General features: G+C 38.4%; 1 protein-coding gene across 3 annotated transcripts in view; it reads left to right on the top strand.

Annotated features, from left to right (window-relative positions):
• Nucleotides 1-674: 674 nt before the first annotated feature.
• The window catches only part of fam13a (family with sequence similarity 13 member A), a 57,469-nt gene continuing 40,012 nt past the window's right edge, over nucleotides 675-18,131 (top strand). Inside the window, exons 1-7 of one of the 3 annotated variants that reach the window (XM_041982774.1) lie at nucleotides 675-864; nucleotides 4,138-4,333; nucleotides 6,445-6,654; nucleotides 9,168-9,345; nucleotides 10,963-11,116; nucleotides 13,651-13,728; nucleotides 14,460-14,546. In XM_041982774.1, the coding sequence (XP_041838708.1) occupies nucleotides 838-864; nucleotides 4,138-4,333; nucleotides 6,445-6,654; nucleotides 9,168-9,345; nucleotides 10,963-11,116; nucleotides 13,651-13,728; nucleotides 14,460-14,546 (930 nt within the window). In that variant the 5' untranslated portion in view covers nucleotides 675-837. The remainder of the gene's footprint in view (nucleotides 865-4,137; nucleotides 4,334-6,444; nucleotides 6,655-9,167; nucleotides 9,346-10,962; nucleotides 11,117-13,650; nucleotides 13,729-14,459; nucleotides 14,547-18,131) is intronic. The other 2 variants (XM_041982776.1, XM_041982775.1) reach the window with 2 other exon arrangements.

Below are 18,131 nucleotides of genomic sequence, written 5' to 3'. Positions count from 1 at the left end.
TTATAAACACTGAATAAACTTTAAAATCTCTGTTTATTTCGTTATTCTCATGTATTTTTCCACTAATAACATGTTTATGATTATCATGATATGTGATGTTGTTAAGAAAGCTGGACTGCAGTTAATAGTTATGTTTGTCCGAGTTTAGTTAGCCAGCTAGTTTCTTGATTTATTTGTCTACAAGAAAAAAAAAATCTTTAAAAAAAGAAGCTTTGAAGCAACAATCCAAAATGTGTTTCCTTTAAAATCACAACCATCAAAATAATTATTCACATTAACATGAATTACAAATGAAAATGTTTTATGCTGTTTAAATTCTAGTTTATACAAAGTCATATATGAAAAATGATACCACTATAAAACATAATTTCTCTTCAGACAAACTTTCGGTCCTGTCTCTTGTTAAGTCTTCCTCCCACCCTCACTGGGTAGTAGATGAATCCTGCAGGATACATTTAAGTTTGGAGTTTTTGTCCCTTGATCACATGACCAGTTCGCCGAGCCAATGGGAGCTCTTGGCTCAGGTTTCAGCCCAGGAGAAAAGAGAGGAATAAAGAGGAGGGAGGAAGAGGCAAGTACTAATCTGAGCTCATGGGCAGGACAGGACTGAGTCTGCCGGTAGTGACAACACTTTTTTTGCTCTCTTTCCCAGTCTGGATTATCTTTATTATGTTTTTTGGAGGATTCAAAAGGCACATTTTAAAATCAAAGAAATTCCCACCTTTGGGCACAGTTCAAGAGTGTCCTGCAACAGAGTGAGAAGAGGGGGAGAAGGGAGGATAGCAGCAGTTTTTCCCCTCATCTTTTCGCCTCTGCAGGCATTTCTTCTGTGGAAAAATGGGGGCAGGAGCTATGACCATCTGTGTGAGTAACAGCTCAGTGGCTGCATTGGCTGTAAGACTTCTCATTCAACCTGTGATTAAGTGCTGAAGAATGTATTATTGGGCTATGCTGCTCAGTGTCAGGCTACACACTCTTTTCTGATGAGGTTTGTTGGATGATCCCATACAACAAAATGGCTTTTTGAAATGTCAAGGAGGGAGAAATCTCCTTTTTCTGCAGGAAAGCAAACTTTCCCTACTGGCCATAACAAATACATTCAGTACAACTCATAAAAACAGAAACTTCCTCATCACTCAGTATTAATAACTAACTTATTTGAACAAAATATAACAGCACAAGTGAAAAAACAGAGACAGAACTTCATGTTTTCCACCCTGCAAGTTTTCCAGTCAATGATCCAAACACAAAGAAGTAACTTGAATGAAATTCCTTTCACCAAAACATAAGTACAACTTTAAAAAATGGATTTTATGTATCTTTAAACATCTAGTCTTGTGCAGAATTCTTGCAGCTGTTGCTTGTGTTGCCTTTTAGCTACCAGTTGCTTCAGTGGCCACCCACAGACTGGAGGGGGCTGTAACAAGGGCTTGAAGAGGGTGGAGGGTAAAGAGAGGAAGGCACATGCTGGGGCTTGCTGTCCCCTTCATGAGCAAGTTTGTTTTCTGTTTTGTCCCCCCTCCCCCCCCCTTTTCCTTCTTATTATTTTCCCAATTTTAACTATAAAAACTTTCCTATAAGTTCCATCATGTGTCAATCAAGAAAATATTTCAGAAACTGTTGTAAGCCTCAGTCTCTTGACACTGTCAGACGTTGTAGTGTGAAACATCTTCAACATGGGGGAGGAGGGAAAAGCATTATCACTGGGTGAATCACTGTCTTAGTAAACAATAAAGGAAACTGGGTACTTGAGAATTATCCTTTGTTCTCGAATCCTTTAGTTCACATAGTAATTTGTTCAAGTCAATAGTCGAATCAGGTGACAAAAGCTTTATTCAGAAACAGTTTTAACTCCACAGACAGGCCACCTCTGTGGAGAGTTTGGAATGAATGGGTCATTTCTCTTTTTTCTTATTACATGTTGTAAGTTATAAAGTTATACTTTTGTACAAAAAAATAACAAAAAACACCAGGATGTATTTTCAATGGTTGCTGCTTTGTCATCCATCAAACCCACAGAACAGCATTATTGTCTTCAGACTGATAATTTCATCTTATTATTTACACCACTGCACCAACTCAGGAATGAAAGTTTTCTAGGCGTATTTTCATGCAGTAAAATGTAAGTATTTGATCTTATTTTGCTCTTTTGCATGTTGTCTGCAAATGCAGACAACTAGTGTGAAGTTAATATGTGTGTGTGCGTGTGTATGTGTGTTCATGATAGCACTGACGGATTTAGAGAGCATCTGTTCGTTTTGCCGTATCACAGTCAGAGCTAGCTCAGACCAGCTTAAGTCTTTAACACTTGCAGCAGTGGTACTACAGGAACCTAATTTGCTACCCAGAAAAGTTCAATCAGTGCTGTCATAACTTCAGCTCACAAAACAATGTGATAATGGTGTGAACATTATAACAAATAAGAGATTGTTGTGTGTGTTATATACACCATCAACAGTCCAAACATGAAAATTAAACAGCGATCAGTAAAGATTTTTCCAACTTTGAAAAGTTTTCATGAATTATTAAACCAAAAGAATCAACTGTTTCATTTGTACATGTCAGACTTGTAGATACAAAGTATGGTGATAATTTCTCTTCTAATGTACGATCAAAACTGATTTCAGATTCTTACCTTGATGATGTATAATCTCGTTTTTCTTGTTTGTTGTTATTTATTTTATCTGTAACTTATTTCAAGATAAAATTTCCACACATCTGAAGAAAGGTCTATTACATCAAATAAATTACTTTCATGCCAGTTTAGTGTATTAAACACTGGTAAACTTAATTAATAACCACTTCAGATTCACCAGGAAGGTGCTGCTGATTATAAAGACGGAGCTGCCAGATGTTCTAGCTGAGCATCGTTCGCACATATCAAACCCTCGTGCTCATTTGTGTGTGAATGCATGTTATATTAACAGTGTGGGAGCATCTGTCTTGTTAAAGATTTTATCTCTTTATCCAGCCCGGCACCATCTGTGAGGTGGGTTTTAATCAGCTGATCCGACTGCAGCACTTGACTGTGCCCACTCAGTTACGAAGAGGATAAATCTAGTGGTACCTCTTCAATGTCTCCTTCTGCCGTCTCAGCCCAGAAAAATTACCATAGACCAAATAATTGCCAGATTATAGCTGAGGCTGTCATTTCACTGTAAGTCAGCTCACTTGTTTGAAGTGAACTCTGGACTTGCAAAATGTCACATGGTGCATAGTTGTAGCTATGACTACAAACACTAAAGCTCATTCCCAATCTGCTTAGAAGTGCAAGGTTTTAGACCTGCAGGGTCTGAAACCTGCCACTGTGTGTGGATCTCACCGACCATGATCATAGCACTGAATAAACAAAGTCGGACATGCATTATACTGTGGTTAAATGTTCCAAATGAATGAGAAACATATTGGAGGGATATTATGCTCATGTAGAAAGTGTGCAAATCTACTCTGTATTTATTTTAAAGAACGCTGCAGAACGCATAACAGTTTTGGTATCTGTAAAAATAGAAGACTGTGTTGCATTGTTGGCTGTCATAAGTATGCACAAACACTACGGCCTCTACTTTGGCCTTACTTTAAACATAGTGAAACAGGCTCAGTTTGGTAAACAGAGAACATTTCTAGCAGAATTTGTGTAAGTAAAGCTTTGAAATAATTTGCACTTTATCCATCAATAACAATAAGTTATGGAAAACGTTTCAGACTTCTATGAACGTGTGATCATGGATTTTAACTATTAGCCTACTGGTAGACTTGGGCAAGTGATGCTTCTAGTTCCTGCTGCACACCTCTCTGATCTGTTCCACTTACTACCCACTCAAATTAATATTCATGAGAGCCTGACATATTTCACTTTTCTTGAATACCTGTGTTTGTTTAAATGTACATTCATTTCTATTTGTGCAGGTGTATGCTTCTCTGAAAGGTACTTTAACCAGTGGTGTTGCCTAGCAACCAGACATTTGTCGTAGCAACACATGCAGTTAGTCCTCCCAATTCCCTTCCCTTTAGCTCTCAGCACACACTGTGCTCTAAAAGCATAACAGTGTGACTGCAAAGAACATGCATACTCACCTGATGCCAGCTCTGGTGTCCATGTGGTTGGCAGCTAATTTCTGCTCTCCGTTCTCCCTGTAGCACAATAAGACAGCAGTGCTGGTTAAAGAGGACATGAAGAAGATGGTCCAGATACCCATCCTGAGACCCAGAGCAGTGGCAGCCAAGCACACCAAACTGTTTGGAGCATCCCTGTTTGAGCTGCAAGAGCAGGGCCTGGTGGAGGATGGAGTGCCCCTGGTGGTACGGAGGATGGTGGAGCATCTCCGCAAGTATGGTAAGGCAAAATGTGCTGTTTCTTTTAGCTGCTCCAACTATCTCAGCACCATAAGAAGTTTGTTTTACTAGAAGATGAACAAAACTTGCTTTCCCTCTGGGGTTTCAGAGATACTGCACTTCTTTCTTTTCATTTCTTAACTCAGCTCCACTAAGCTCCAGTTTTTCAAATCCTGCCTGAAAACGTACTTTGTTACCTCAGCTTTCAATACGAATTGAGTTTTAGTACCTTCAGGTTTTTTGTTTTTGTTTTTTATTGTGGTGTGTGTCGTTAGCAATCCTATTGTGCTGGTTTCCTTCTATGTTTTATTCTGTTTGTCCTTGTCTTTTTACTTCAATTTGTAAAGCACTTAGTTGCTTTCAGTGTGACACAGTAATAAATTTCACATTCACACTGATCAACCAATAATAATTGAATTTCTATTGTCTTGAAGTTTTCTTATTTTTTTTTTATCAGTGCTTAACAAAAGCAAGATGAAAATAATCTGAAACAACAAAGATATAGAATCCCTTTATTTTTGCTGATTACACACCTCAAGCAGTTTGGTTTTAATTCTTAATAGAAATTAATGGAGACCAATCTTCATTGATAAAAAAAAACACAACATGGATTCAGAAGAAACATCAGTGTATTGTATTAAACTTGGAAGCCTTGTTATTATTCTACAGACCCACTTTCCTATTTTCTGTAGTGCTTCTCTTTGACCAGTAGATGTCTGTAGAAGGGCATGGAACTTGTTCCTCAAGGCTGTTGTCACTATGGGTCTCTGTAAATGGTTAATAAAATTTATTATAGTGAACTTTAGGCAAGCCCTTAGTAAGCCACTGGATAAACACTGTGACATAGGTGACTATTGCACTACCACCATGACACAGCAATGGCTGTAAACAGAGAGGGAAATAACACACTGAATATGAGAAAATTATTGTTTAAGAACTCTATCCTTTAAATTTCTTCAAACTCATTGCAGGTGAAATGACATCATATCTTGGCCCTTAATTAAAATAATGCTGACATGAAAACAAGAAATGGAAAAGAGATATAAAAAATTAACTGAAGCTCTGATTTGTCTCTTCTTCCATATCACACTTAAACAGTCAGAGTCACTACAATCCTCAGTTTATAAATGTTCCATATCACTTATATCCTCCTTATCTTTTATCTCTCCACATGATTTTTAGGGTTTTTACTGAGTTTCTATGTATCTCATAATTTAATTTATGTTTATATCGACTCATTATGTTGTTGTTATGTGCTATATAGGGCTGAGTAATGTGTACATTTTGCCAGTAGCTATGTTACAGTTTTTATTGTTTGAACCTGTGCTCTACTAAATACTGTAATGCAGTTCCACCAGTATGTTTTAGCCCAGGAAAAATGTCCTTGTTCCAAAGACAATAAAATTAATCTTATTGCGTGTAATACAAATTGTAGAGAAATACTTATATTGTTCTTTATAAGATTACAGAATTTTTTTAGAATAACTTCTGTACAAAGTAGTTCCATTTTAAATGTATTAATTTAGGAAATAACATCATTTGTCTTCTAAGTTAAATGACAAAGTAGCCTCTCCACCTAACATCACTGCAGGGCTGTTAAATATTTTTTTCTGCTAAAATTTCATTACAAATTTTGACTAATTGCTGCAACCATGAATAGTTGAAACTGCTTTTCATTTTTTAAGCATTTATGGTAATAAAACACGGATTTTTACTAAATTTCATGTTCAGTAATTGCTCAGCATATATTGCTGTAATTATCAATATGAATTTAATAATGAAATTTCCACATATTGTGCTATTATTGTTTTTTTTTTCCAATGAATAATGAATGATAAGTGTACATTAAACATTTTAATTCAATTGATGATGTTAGGAGAAATTGATGCTATAAATGTGATTTCTAGTCTAAAACAATTAGGGTTGGGTACATTTTTTTACATTCATAGACTGTGCTGCTACTCACAAACATTGGTTTTATTGATGATTGGTAAACCAGTGAATTTAAAAGTAATCTGTCCCAGGCTTGGTTATACTTCTTTACTCTTATTTACCATTAGCCCCACCTGTGTCATAATCATAACTAAAAGGTATTTGTGGCTTTTCCTGCAGCACTGCATCAGGAAGGTCTGTTCAGAGTAAATGGCAACGTTCGCGCTGTGGAAACCTTAAAGCAGCGTCTGGAGAGTGGCGATGATGTGGACCTACTCTCTGAATCAGATCTGTGTACTGTGGCCAGCTTGCTGAAACGATACCTCAGAGACCTGCCAGACGGTCTTATAAACACAGAAGTCCAACAGGCACTGATGCAGCACTACAAAGGTAAAACCTGTAGTCCCACTTTTATTTCACATGTGTTGGGTACATATTTGTCTGCTGGAACGATCCTATTACAAATGAATAGATTGAATTTTACGTTTTTACAAGCATCATGTGACAAAAACATTAGTGGATATTTATACCATCTCAAGTGTAGTAAATATGGGTCATGACTCTGGTTAGATTACAAGCGAATGTATTTTTAGGTGCAGAAATGTACTACCAGCAGTGCAGTCCTCTCCATCAGGCAACGTACAGAAAGCCACCACTAAATTGACTGTATGTTGTGGATCATGGGAATGTGATCAGAGGAGTGATGAGCCTCATATTTCTGACCATCTTGGCCATCGTAGAGGGTAAAGAGAATCATTTGGCAGGTGAAGTGTCCGCGCTCACTTTCAGCTCTCTTAAATCACCAGTTTTTATCTGCTTGATGGCAGAGGAGTGTATAGTTTGGCTGCAGTGTTCATTTTGCTGTCGGACTCCCCATAAATTTCTGCCTGTTTTTCAGGGCCTTTGTCCAAGAACTGAATTAGAGAACTAGCTTCAGATATAACGGCTGAGCAAAATTAATTGGTTGTATTTTATTGAAATAATTTAGTATGTTTGCCAGTATTTGTTAAATTGAAAACAGTTGATGTGCATGTTGAATGGATGGATAAAAGCAGACTAATGAACTAAATTACTAACATTGTACTCAATAAAATATAGCAAAGAATATAAAAGTACTCATAGTTCAGGCATATTTGTGGATTTCTTCACATCAACTTTATTATTATTATTATTATTATTATTATTATTATTATTATTATTATTATTATTATTATTGACAATGACAAGACAGATAAACGACCACTAAAGGTAGAAAATACATTACATTTAAACTCACAGGCGACTTTATCAGGTTTAACTTGTTAGAACCAGGTTGGACCTCCTTGTGTTTTCAGAACTGCCTCAATCATTGGAACCTTACCTCAGCATGTCAATGCAACACCACACAGTTGCTGCAGATTTGTCTGCTGCACATCCATGGTGGGAAGCTCCTGTTCCATCCCAAGGCTGCTTTACTGCATTGAGATCTTGTTCTTCTCCATTCTGATGCTCAGTTTGAACTTTAGCACTTCGTCTTCACCTCATTCACACGCACAAATAGACCAAGTTGCCGTCATGTGATTGGCTGATTAGTTATTTGTGTTAACAAGCAATTGAACGGGCATTCCTAATAAAGGGACTGGTGAGTCTACATGAAGAAATGGTGACCTTTTCAATAGGATTTTTATAGAGTAAGAGTCTGATTAAGAGTCTGATGAATGATGGACACACTAGGACCCATATTCAGCACAGTCAGGATAAATTCCAAGAGTTTATTAAACAAGGCAGAGGTCAGAGAATCAGTCAGAAGCACACAGTCAAGACTATGGTGCAATCAAACAGCAGAGTCCAGTAAAGAAAACAAAAATAACAAGGTTAAGGTAAGAGAAAAAAGAAAAAAAAAGAAGAAGATAATAACAGAAACAGGAAATAAGCAGGGATCACAAATGTACTAGTGAAAGAACAAGAGAGAAATTTTCTGGAAAGTCAATAGTTACTGAGACCAGGAAAGCATAAATACAGGTAAGTGGTGTCAAATGGGAACATGTGGGTGCATCAGGAACAGAACAGACATGGACATGGAAATGAGCAAAAATAAAGTCCCTGAAACCATGAAAAGTCAAACGTAAGAGGATTGTAGACATAATTTTGATTTCTGTGAGGGCTTCCTATTTATTTTATTATAAGGTAAAATAGTATAAATACTCATTTAATTCACCATGAGATACTAAACCTCAACTGTTCAAAGCGATGGGTGGAACAATCCACGTCAATATTCGACATAATTATGTATTCTGTTTAAATATTTAAACACTTGATAATATTTTTGATATTCTTTGTAAACTTAATTTACAATGTATACAATTTTATGCTTTCCTAACTTAATTTAGCAAACTAAGTGATCAGATGGAAGTAGGCTGGAGTTCCAAACCTCTCATTTTCCTTTAGTTTTCCAAAGTGTGTTATCATGTGAGAGGTCTCACCATTATTCCCGTCTTTCCTCTAAAATCTCAGACAAATTTCCAAACATACCCACATTCACACGCATGAATGCATACGAACATAGACGCACACATTCACAACATTTGCGTCACTCAGTTATTTGGGATCAGTAGTCATATCCGTTTATCCAACTCTGACCCAATTAAGTATCCCAAGTAATAGCATCAACATATTTTCAGGCTCTTTGCTGTAATGCTCACGTACGCCAAGTTGCCGTAAATCAAGATTAAACACAACAGAGAGAGTGTGCATGGAGCTATTACTGCCTTCTAGAGATGGGTTGTAATGCTAGCAGTTTTGTTTTATTTTATTTATTTATTTATTTATTATAATTTGTTTTTTTATTTTAACCATGAACGAGAAAAAAAGAAGACCAACAGCAAAACTGTAGTAAACCCACCTGGTATGTTCTGTATCTGCAGAATGTGGGGATGATGGCTGCTGGTCAGATATGAGGCACCTGCTCCAACAGCTTCCAGACATCCAGCACAGCCTCCTGCGTTACCTCTGCCACTTCCTCACTCTTGTGGAGAGCAACCACAAAGACAACCGCATGACAGCCCACAATCTTGCCACTGTGTTTGGACCCAGTGTCTTTCAGTGAGTGGGGAGCTTTTTCTGTTGTTTGTTTTTGGCTCTTTTGGATCCATCTTAAAAGCTCTAAATACAGCAAACCTAAACTGTAGCGCCACATATCTGATGTTCTTTCTGACCAACATGAGCTGAATCTAAACAGTGATGTAAAAGAAAAGTACAAGCCACTGTTTGTTTATTGAGTATAATCATTCAAGTCACTGGCAAAAGAAAGTGATAAAAAATTTATTAATTATTCACAAAAACATTAGTTTACACTTAAATTAATTAATTTTATTAAGTGTGCTCATACTGTTTAATTAATGATATCTCTGAATTTTTTGATAAGTTTTAAGTCCTCACTGTCATTTTACATATTATGTTAATTGATGTCTTTCAGAAGGAACATGTAGCTTGGTTTGGGGTAAAAAAAAAAAGAAAAGAGTCTGTTTTTCAGTCAACTTCTGATTAATATATTATACTGTATCAGAGTGTACCAGGTTGGATCCTCAGCACAGATCTTGACTAATGTCAAGAAGTTTTTACCAGCAGGCGGTGCCATTGTTTACAGAGTGACCGTGAAAGCATAATGTCATGAAGGGACTTCAGGCTCTGTTTTAACAGCTTTTGAAGAAAAACCAATAATGTTCGTAATATTTTTCAGTTTCCTGAGTTCTTAACAAAATTTCTGTGGCATACTTTGGGTCACGATATGACAGAGATTCACTGTAGTTCAGCAACATGAATTATATATGTCTTAAAAGTGGACTGTTTCATGCTTGGATTGATGCACTCAACTGTACTACACTTTTTAAGCCTGGAAATAAAACATGCAAAATACTAGTAAAGTATTACTTCTAATCCTTCTAGAAAATATAGTTATAAAGTTAACTTTATAACTGTATTTTCTTAAATATATACACTTGCATTTTTTCCCTTTAAAAAAAAACCCCACATAGCAGTGTGTCTGGGGTTACTGATACAGAACAAATCAGGAATCAGAAAGCTTGATTATTCCATGTTAAGAAAGAGTTTAACCCTCAGGTATAAACCCAAACTTTATCTGTGTTCACACGAACAGAAGTAAGTCACAAGGTTCAGAAATAAATGATGAAGTCAGCGGCTTCGTTCAGCTGTTTTTCTTTTTCTTTGCGCTGGATTTACTATGCTATGAGTTTTAAATCATCCTCATATATTTCTCCACATGATGGTGTACTGTTCTCCAGACTGGTGACTGATAGGCATCTCTCATTATGAACTGGTGTGTTCAAGTTTGGAATCATACATGGAAACATGAACTCTCAGTGGACAGAGACCTTGGATAGTCCTTCGTACTGTACAACCTGTTCCACATAACAGGCAGCGTGTGTGTGTGTGTGCGCGCATGTGTTATGGTTATATAATTAGTCTTACTGTATATTTTACAGTCAAGTATTCATCACACACAGCTGCTCAGTAACATCAGAAATGACACTTTATAAGGAAGCTTGGATCAGGTACAGACAAACTACCGGCTTACTTGTAATTTCATCGCCAAGATTATGACTGAATCCAGTCTGCTCATCACAAGTCTTAGCTTCATGTCTGTCAATTCATTTAAATATCTTTTTTTGTTGTTGTTGTTTTGTCCTGACTCTTTTGTAGTGTGGCTCCAAGCTTTGAAGCAATAAAGGACCAAAACATCTGCAATAAGCTCATGGTCAGAATCATCCAGAACTACAGCAGCATCTTTGAGACCAACACAGATAAAGACAAAGAGGACTACTCAGAAGAACGCCCTTCGCTCATCATTGTCAAGGTGTTGTTTTCACTCTGCAACACCAGATGTTTATGTTTATATAAAAGATGTTGGTGGTCAAAAGTATTTGGTGCGGACAACTGAGAACCACATCTTCTGTCCAAACATGATGAATCGCTCTCTGGCCTGACTGACGTCTGCCCATCCACCGGAAGGAGAGGTGTTCATAAAAAAAAAAAAACATAAAAAATGGTTTATATAATGTCCAGCTAAAACTGATGTGGGTATTGATCGTGTGTATATCACATTATGGCATGATGGCTTCCTCACAGGTTGCTGTTTTGAGTCTCTGGCTATTGATTTCTATTTGCTGCTTTCGTGGCTGACATCTTAATTGATTTCTTGGGTTTTTGGTCTGTTGCTCTTCCCAAGAACATCTTGTTGCTTTGTTTTCAGCTGTTTCCAGTACCACAACCCATGCAGACGTATTTCTTTTGACAACAACTCTTTACACAAAATTGAAACTGAATGATGAGCTGATAAGTAGAAAATAATAGAATATAAAAACAAACAAAAAACAACTAGAATCAGAAATTACCAACAGGATGTAGTGGCAGCCTTTTAGAATAAATAAATAAATAAATTTAGGGATGGTGGGGGTGCAAATGGAACAAACTGACATCACTCTTGTGACAAAAATGGCCTTACAGTGAAAAATTAAAGATTAATCATTTGTATCCACATATATGAAAAGTAAGGCATGACATAACCATAAATGAGATAAATGAAAGATGTTTTGAGCTGCAGCATCACAGTAGCTGAACTCCAAACTTTCTCTTCATTTCTACATTTGGAAAGGTATTCCGCACCTCACTATATGAATGTCTACAGCATGCTGGCTGTGTGAAACGTGACGTTCGTCATCTAACCACCAGATACTGACCATGGGTCTGACCTTTCACCTCTTCTCTCAGCTCAATGTCTTACCGCTTTTAACACCAGCAAACACAGAGTCTGTCACCCATGTGATGTTATGCTTACAATGCCAAAAATCTTTTAAGATGTTTAAAATATTTCAGTTTAAAGGAGCACACACACCTTGTTGACATCTAAAAGTAAATTTTTTGGAGCATTGAAATGAAGTCTGTAAAAACATTTGAGATGCAGTAGGTTGTTTCTGTGGTAGCTTAGTTATAAATGAATAGGCCATATTGTGAATGGCTGAATGGCACAGCCACATGAGACTCGACTGACCCATGGCAAATCCCTCAGTGAAAGAAGATCGCCTTACACCTACATACCAACACCTGTACATACACAGGCACGATCTGCGCTGGCTCTGTGTCTGCTGACTTTTCTTGTAATGTCTGAACATGGCACCTGCCAACTGATTCACATTTACCCTTAGATACAAAAGTTGACAAACAGAAGATGTGCATCATGGTGCTTATGTATCTTTTTAGGGAGCAGATTCTCAAATGGCTTAAATCTAGTTTTGACCATGTTTTCAGGGGTTCCTGCAGCAAAGCAACAAGAAAATGCAGACTACTGTGTGGAAAAGTCTTGAGCCATGCCATGCCATTCAACATCTGCTTGCATACATAAAAATACTGTGTGTAGCTTTTGCTTTAAAACTTTAAAGCTTTAAAGATTTAAAGTCAAGTTCATTTTTTGTTAAGACAAATCCACTCTGCTTTGGTATTTTTGAAGTCTGGGAAGGACAATCCTCTAGTGGTCACTGCTGGGCTTTTCTACCCCTGTATGCTTTACTGCTTTGGTTCATCACTGTCATGTCTAGTAGCAACCACGGCCAATCAGATGACATTGTTTGATGGATTCAAATTTGACTGCCATTACCAGCATTCATAATTGCATTCATTTTGATAAGATCTGCACACACCAGCGGCTAAAATGCTCCATGTTTTGCAGATGGCTGTAGACACTCCTTTCTCCTGACCTCCGCCATATTTGACAGCTATTTGAACCAGATATTTTAAATCTGGATTCATCACTCCATAAGACCTGTTGACAGATTTTTAGCCCAGTTTTTCTCCTTCTTTCCTTTTATTTCATTTCTGATGTTGCTTCGGTGAACAGTTGATGAAACAGCTAATGAACAAGATCAAACTCTCGTGTTCTGTTTCGTGTCCTTGTTGGATTTTTTTTCCCTACATCCTAAGAACATTGCTTTCATCTGATGTAGATTATTAAGGCCTGCTACTTTTCTGTGCTTGAATGATTCATAAATTAGTATTGAGTGTCTTAACAAACAAAATTAACAAAAACATATGAACATATTTTTTGCACAAAGACTGGACTGAAGATAAGAAAAAAAAAGAAAAAAACCACTGCCCAAAGAAAAAATTTTTAAGATCTTCAGAAAGTCTTGAGAACTTTTGCTCAAGATCACATTAGACGACTGCAAGAAAGGTGGACTTGGAAGCAAAATATAAATTAATTACTAATACCATCTATGCATATGTATGTATGTGTAAGCTTCATGGCTTCTATTGGAATATATTGTCTTTTATAATCTGTTGGTAAGAAATTAATTTAAGATCTGACTGTCCTCTTTGTATTTTCTCTGGTTAAAGGAGGCACACGTGTTGGATACAGACACAAAGAAGCAACCAAGACACCTCAGCGTAAACACATCAACACCAAGGGTGAAAGTGTGTACTTTGTGTGGTTCTTTTTTTGTTGTTCATTAGCAAGCCTGCATGTGTGTGTCTTTGTTATTCGTTGATGCAGGATGTACCGGTGACGGAGGTTTTTCCTCCCAGCCTGCCTGCTGTGAAATGCAGTGTTGTTGGTTATGCCTGAAAGGACAAACTTCACTAACCCTTAAAATTCCCTTACATAGTCCTTTTTAACACCAACCATGTGATCTGTGTGACGTGATTAACATAGCATGGGCATGTTTTGGAAAAGCTGTTTTCTTGCACCAAAGCCAATTCTGTGGGAGTCTGTGTGCATTTCTGTGAGCTTAAAGATGTTATCAGTGTCAGCTGACTTGCATCTACTACAAGCTGCGGTATTTCAGGTCACTGAAATGGAATTGATGTTGACCTTGTTTACAGTTTGCAAGTGACACTTCTAATAACTCAACATTTGTTTATAGGATGAAGATAATTAGACTTAACAGTGTGCAGTTTTGGATTTATTAGTTTTGTTGGCAGAGATCAATTAAAGGTTGTAGAACACATATCCTGTGAGGTTGTCTGTCTTAATGTTTATTTGAAAATAAAACTTTAATTAGCTAGGAAAACTTCATTCGATGCATAGAAGCTGCTTCAGACAGGCCCACCAATCACAATAATTTAATTTTCATGCTAACATGATGTTTTTACTTTCCACTATACATTACATTCTCATTTCTCATTTTCTTTATACTTTTTTCAAGACTGAGCACCTAAATCCACCAGAAAATGTTGAACTTCTGAGCAAATCCTGCACCATCGGTCCAAAGACTAGGACACGGAAAAAGAAGGTACAGAAAACATTAAAGTTTACAGTAAGCTAAAAAATTTTTGTTCAAGGGTTTCGCTCTGTCTTGTGATGCTTTATGTAGATTGCTGCTAACCCTTGCTTCTTTGTGCTTGTTGTTTTCTTATCTGTTGTGTTTCTTTGGTGCCTTAGCCTGAGGTCATCTAACAGACAGCTTCTTACTTTGCTTCTTGGTCACATCATGTGATCCAATAAAGACAGTCTGCTGCAGGAAACAAAAACAAGCTTATTGTGGGGAAATGTAAATAGGTCATGGTATGCTTTATAACTGTGCTGTTTTACTACACATTATCATTCATTATTTGATCACGCGCTGATAAAATGATGTGCAGTTTCTTAAAAATTGGCTTCAGCTTTTGAACACCGAAATGATCTCTCTGTTGTTGTTTCAAAGGCAGTTTTAAGCAAACATTTGGTGCCATAAATGGATAATGATTGGTGCAACTGCAGCAATATAAGAAGTGCTGACTGATATCATGATAACCATTACATAGTAAAAACATTTGCTGAAGAAGGAAGTTTGGAGTGGAAACTGTTGCAGAGCGGTAAACCTGGTCAGTAAAACTCTCGCAAAATGTTATGCCATGCTTGAAACTACTTTAAAGAAGCTTTATGGAACTGTAGCAGATTTTCTAAGTCATGCACCGGTACTCTGAGATCTCTCCAGCTGGTAAAAGTCAGTCTTATGTTGACTTTTGTCTTATTTATTGCTCTGTCCCTTTCTCTTGGTCTTTTTCTCTTCCTACAGTTATGTCCAGTTGTGTTTCTTTGATTAATCAGTTATTGTGCATGGCCAAAACAGCCAGTGCATTGATAACCAGTAAAGTGAAACCCAGCTGTAACAGGATGTACCAAGCTAGAAAAAGAAGTTTATTATGTGGTTTCTCAGCCTCAAGACGACGCTGGGTAATGACAGCTCCAGGAATCTTCATAATAAACACAGTCATCAAAACGAGTTAGAAACACAGAAAGTTTGCTCAGAAAGTTACAACTTTAACATCTACCTTTAGATTTCATCTTCTCTTGCCTCACTCTGTGCGTAGGTGAATTTTTTTTTTAATCTCATCAATTTGCACACAATTTGAGAAAAAAAAGCATTTGGACAACCAGCAGCAACTCCAGTGAATAGTAGTCATTCACTCACTGACAATAATCTGCCTTAATTTTTTTTTTAAGTGGACATGTCAACCCCTGCAGGCTGCTCAAGAGAATGCAGGAAAAAGCTCTTTTTGCAAGGACTTTACTTTTCTGATCAGACAGTTTATCTTTTAAATGCAGTATTTTCTCTTTGTTTTTCATGGTCATTGGTGCCATTGTGCTGGAGAGGATTGGTTTGAATATATTTGACATACTCATGATCTCGTTCTTTCGCTCACTACCCACAGCTCATGACCATAGGTGAGGGCAGGAATGTAAATAAACCAGAAAATGGTAAATGGTAAAATGGTAAATGGTCTGTATTTATATAGCACTTTACTGTACCTGGAACGATACCTAAAGCACTTTACATCATACGTCACATTCACACACTGATGGCAGAAGCTGCCATCCAAGGCACTCAACCACGACCCATCAGGAGCAATTAGGGGTTCGGTGTCTTGCCCAAGGACACCTCGACATGAACTCGACTTGGTCGAGGATCGAACCAATTACAAGACAACCGCTCTACCTTGTTGAGCCACGCCGCCCCAGCAAATTGAGAGCTTTGCCTTTTGGCTCAACTCTTTCTTCACAAAGACAGACCAATGCAGAATCCGCATCAATGCAGACACCGCACCAATCCACATGTCGATCTCCCGCTCCATCCTTCTCTCACTCGCGAACAAGACCCCAAGATACTTGAACTTCTCTCTTTGGGGCAGGACCTCCCATTTCAGGTGAGCCAAGCTCCCCTTAGCTCCCTCGTAATTCGAACCCTGCCTGCTGTATTTGAAAATTGCTGCACTGAATCCCTGTGCATTTCCGGATTGATTTTAAGTTTTTTTTTTTTTTTTTTTTTTTTTTTTTTATTAAATGCATTAATGGTCTCGGGGGTGTTACGACGGGTCAGACAGGCAATGGTTTCTGAACCCCAAGGTGCAGACAGAGCAACTAAAAGACAGAGGATGATCAAATAGAAAGGGATTTAATAAGGACTTGAGCTGAACAGTTCAATCCACATTCAAGATCCATTGATTGGGAGACGGCACAAGGATGCATCTGGGCATCCGGACCCTGCCTCTGGCAGAGAACAGCCCCCACTCCTACATCAGAGGCATCCACCTCCACCACAAAGTGCAGTCGAGGTCAGGTTGGACTAGGACCGGGGCTGAGGTGAACAGCGTCTTGAGTTGACCATAGGCTCCTTCGGCCTCCTCGGTCCAGAGGAAAGGACGAGACGGGGATGTGAGTGCAGTCAATGGTGCCGCCACCTGGCTGTAGTTGCGGATAAAATGGTGATAGAAATTGGCAAAACCAAGGAAACGTTGCAGTGGTTTCCTGTTAGTCGGGGTCGGCCAGTCCTCCGTTACTTTCCGTGGGTCGGCTTGAAACTCCCCTCTCAAGATGAAGCCGAGGAAGCTGACCTGAGAGGCGTGGAACTCACATTTCTCCTTGATGAACAACCGGTTCTCCAACAGTCTCTGCAGCACCTGGCGGATGAGGACCTGATGATCGGCCAGGTTCTTAGAGTAAATTAAGATGTCGTCTAGGTAAACAAAGACAAACCGGTTAAGGAAGTCACATAAAGCATCATTAATCAAGGCCTGAAAAACTGCGGGGACGTTTGTCAGTGCATCACCAAATACCTGAAATGGCCCAAATGGGTGTTGAACGCCGTCTTCCATTCATCACCTTCTCAGATCTGTACCAGGTGGTAAGAGTTACAGAGGTCCAGCTTGGTGAAGATGGTATCATCTTGAAGGGGAGTAGAGGTAGAGACTAACAACGGCAATGGATACTTGTTCCTGATGGTAATTTTGTTGAGTCCTCGGTAGTCAATACAGGGCCTGAGAGAAGAATCCTTAACAAAAAAGAACCCTGCTCCTGCAGGAGACTTGGAGGGGCAAATAATGTTAGCAGCCAAAGGGTCCTTAATACATCTCTCCATAGCCTCCTGCTCGGGTTTGGATAGATTGTACAGTCAGCCAGAGGGGTGTCAGGAAGCAAATCGATTGCACAATCGTAGAGGGGAGGTAAGGAGAGTGCCTTGTCCTAAATACCTCTTAAATCATGGTAGACGGAAGGAACGCCAGACAGGTCTACTGGCTCAGAAGGAGGCTTCGTGGGTAGGGAAGCTCCCTCTGTGGGTGACAGTGCAGAGTGCAGACAGTGTTCATGGCAAAATAAGCTCCAATTTAGAACTTTGCCCGGTGACCAGTCTATATGGGGATTATGTTTGGCTAGCCAGGGGTAGCCCATGATAAGGGATGTATTGGGACTTGATATGACTAGGAATTGAATTGTTTCCATGTGGTTACCAGAGAGGACAAGGGTCACCGGAACCGTGCGATGGGTGACCTGGGCTAGCATACGACCATCCACAGCGAGGGCATTGTGGGGCTTTTCCAGGGCCTCTAAGGGGATACCA

The sequence above is a fragment of the Melanotaenia boesemani genome, chromosome 4 (assembly GCF_017639745.1).
Source record: "Melanotaenia boesemani isolate fMelBoe1 chromosome 4, fMelBoe1.pri, whole genome shotgun sequence".
In the NCBI taxonomy this organism is placed as follows: domain Eukaryota; kingdom Metazoa; phylum Chordata; class Actinopteri; order Atheriniformes; family Melanotaeniidae; genus Melanotaenia; species Melanotaenia boesemani.
This window is presented reverse-complemented; position numbering and strand designations above follow the sequence as displayed.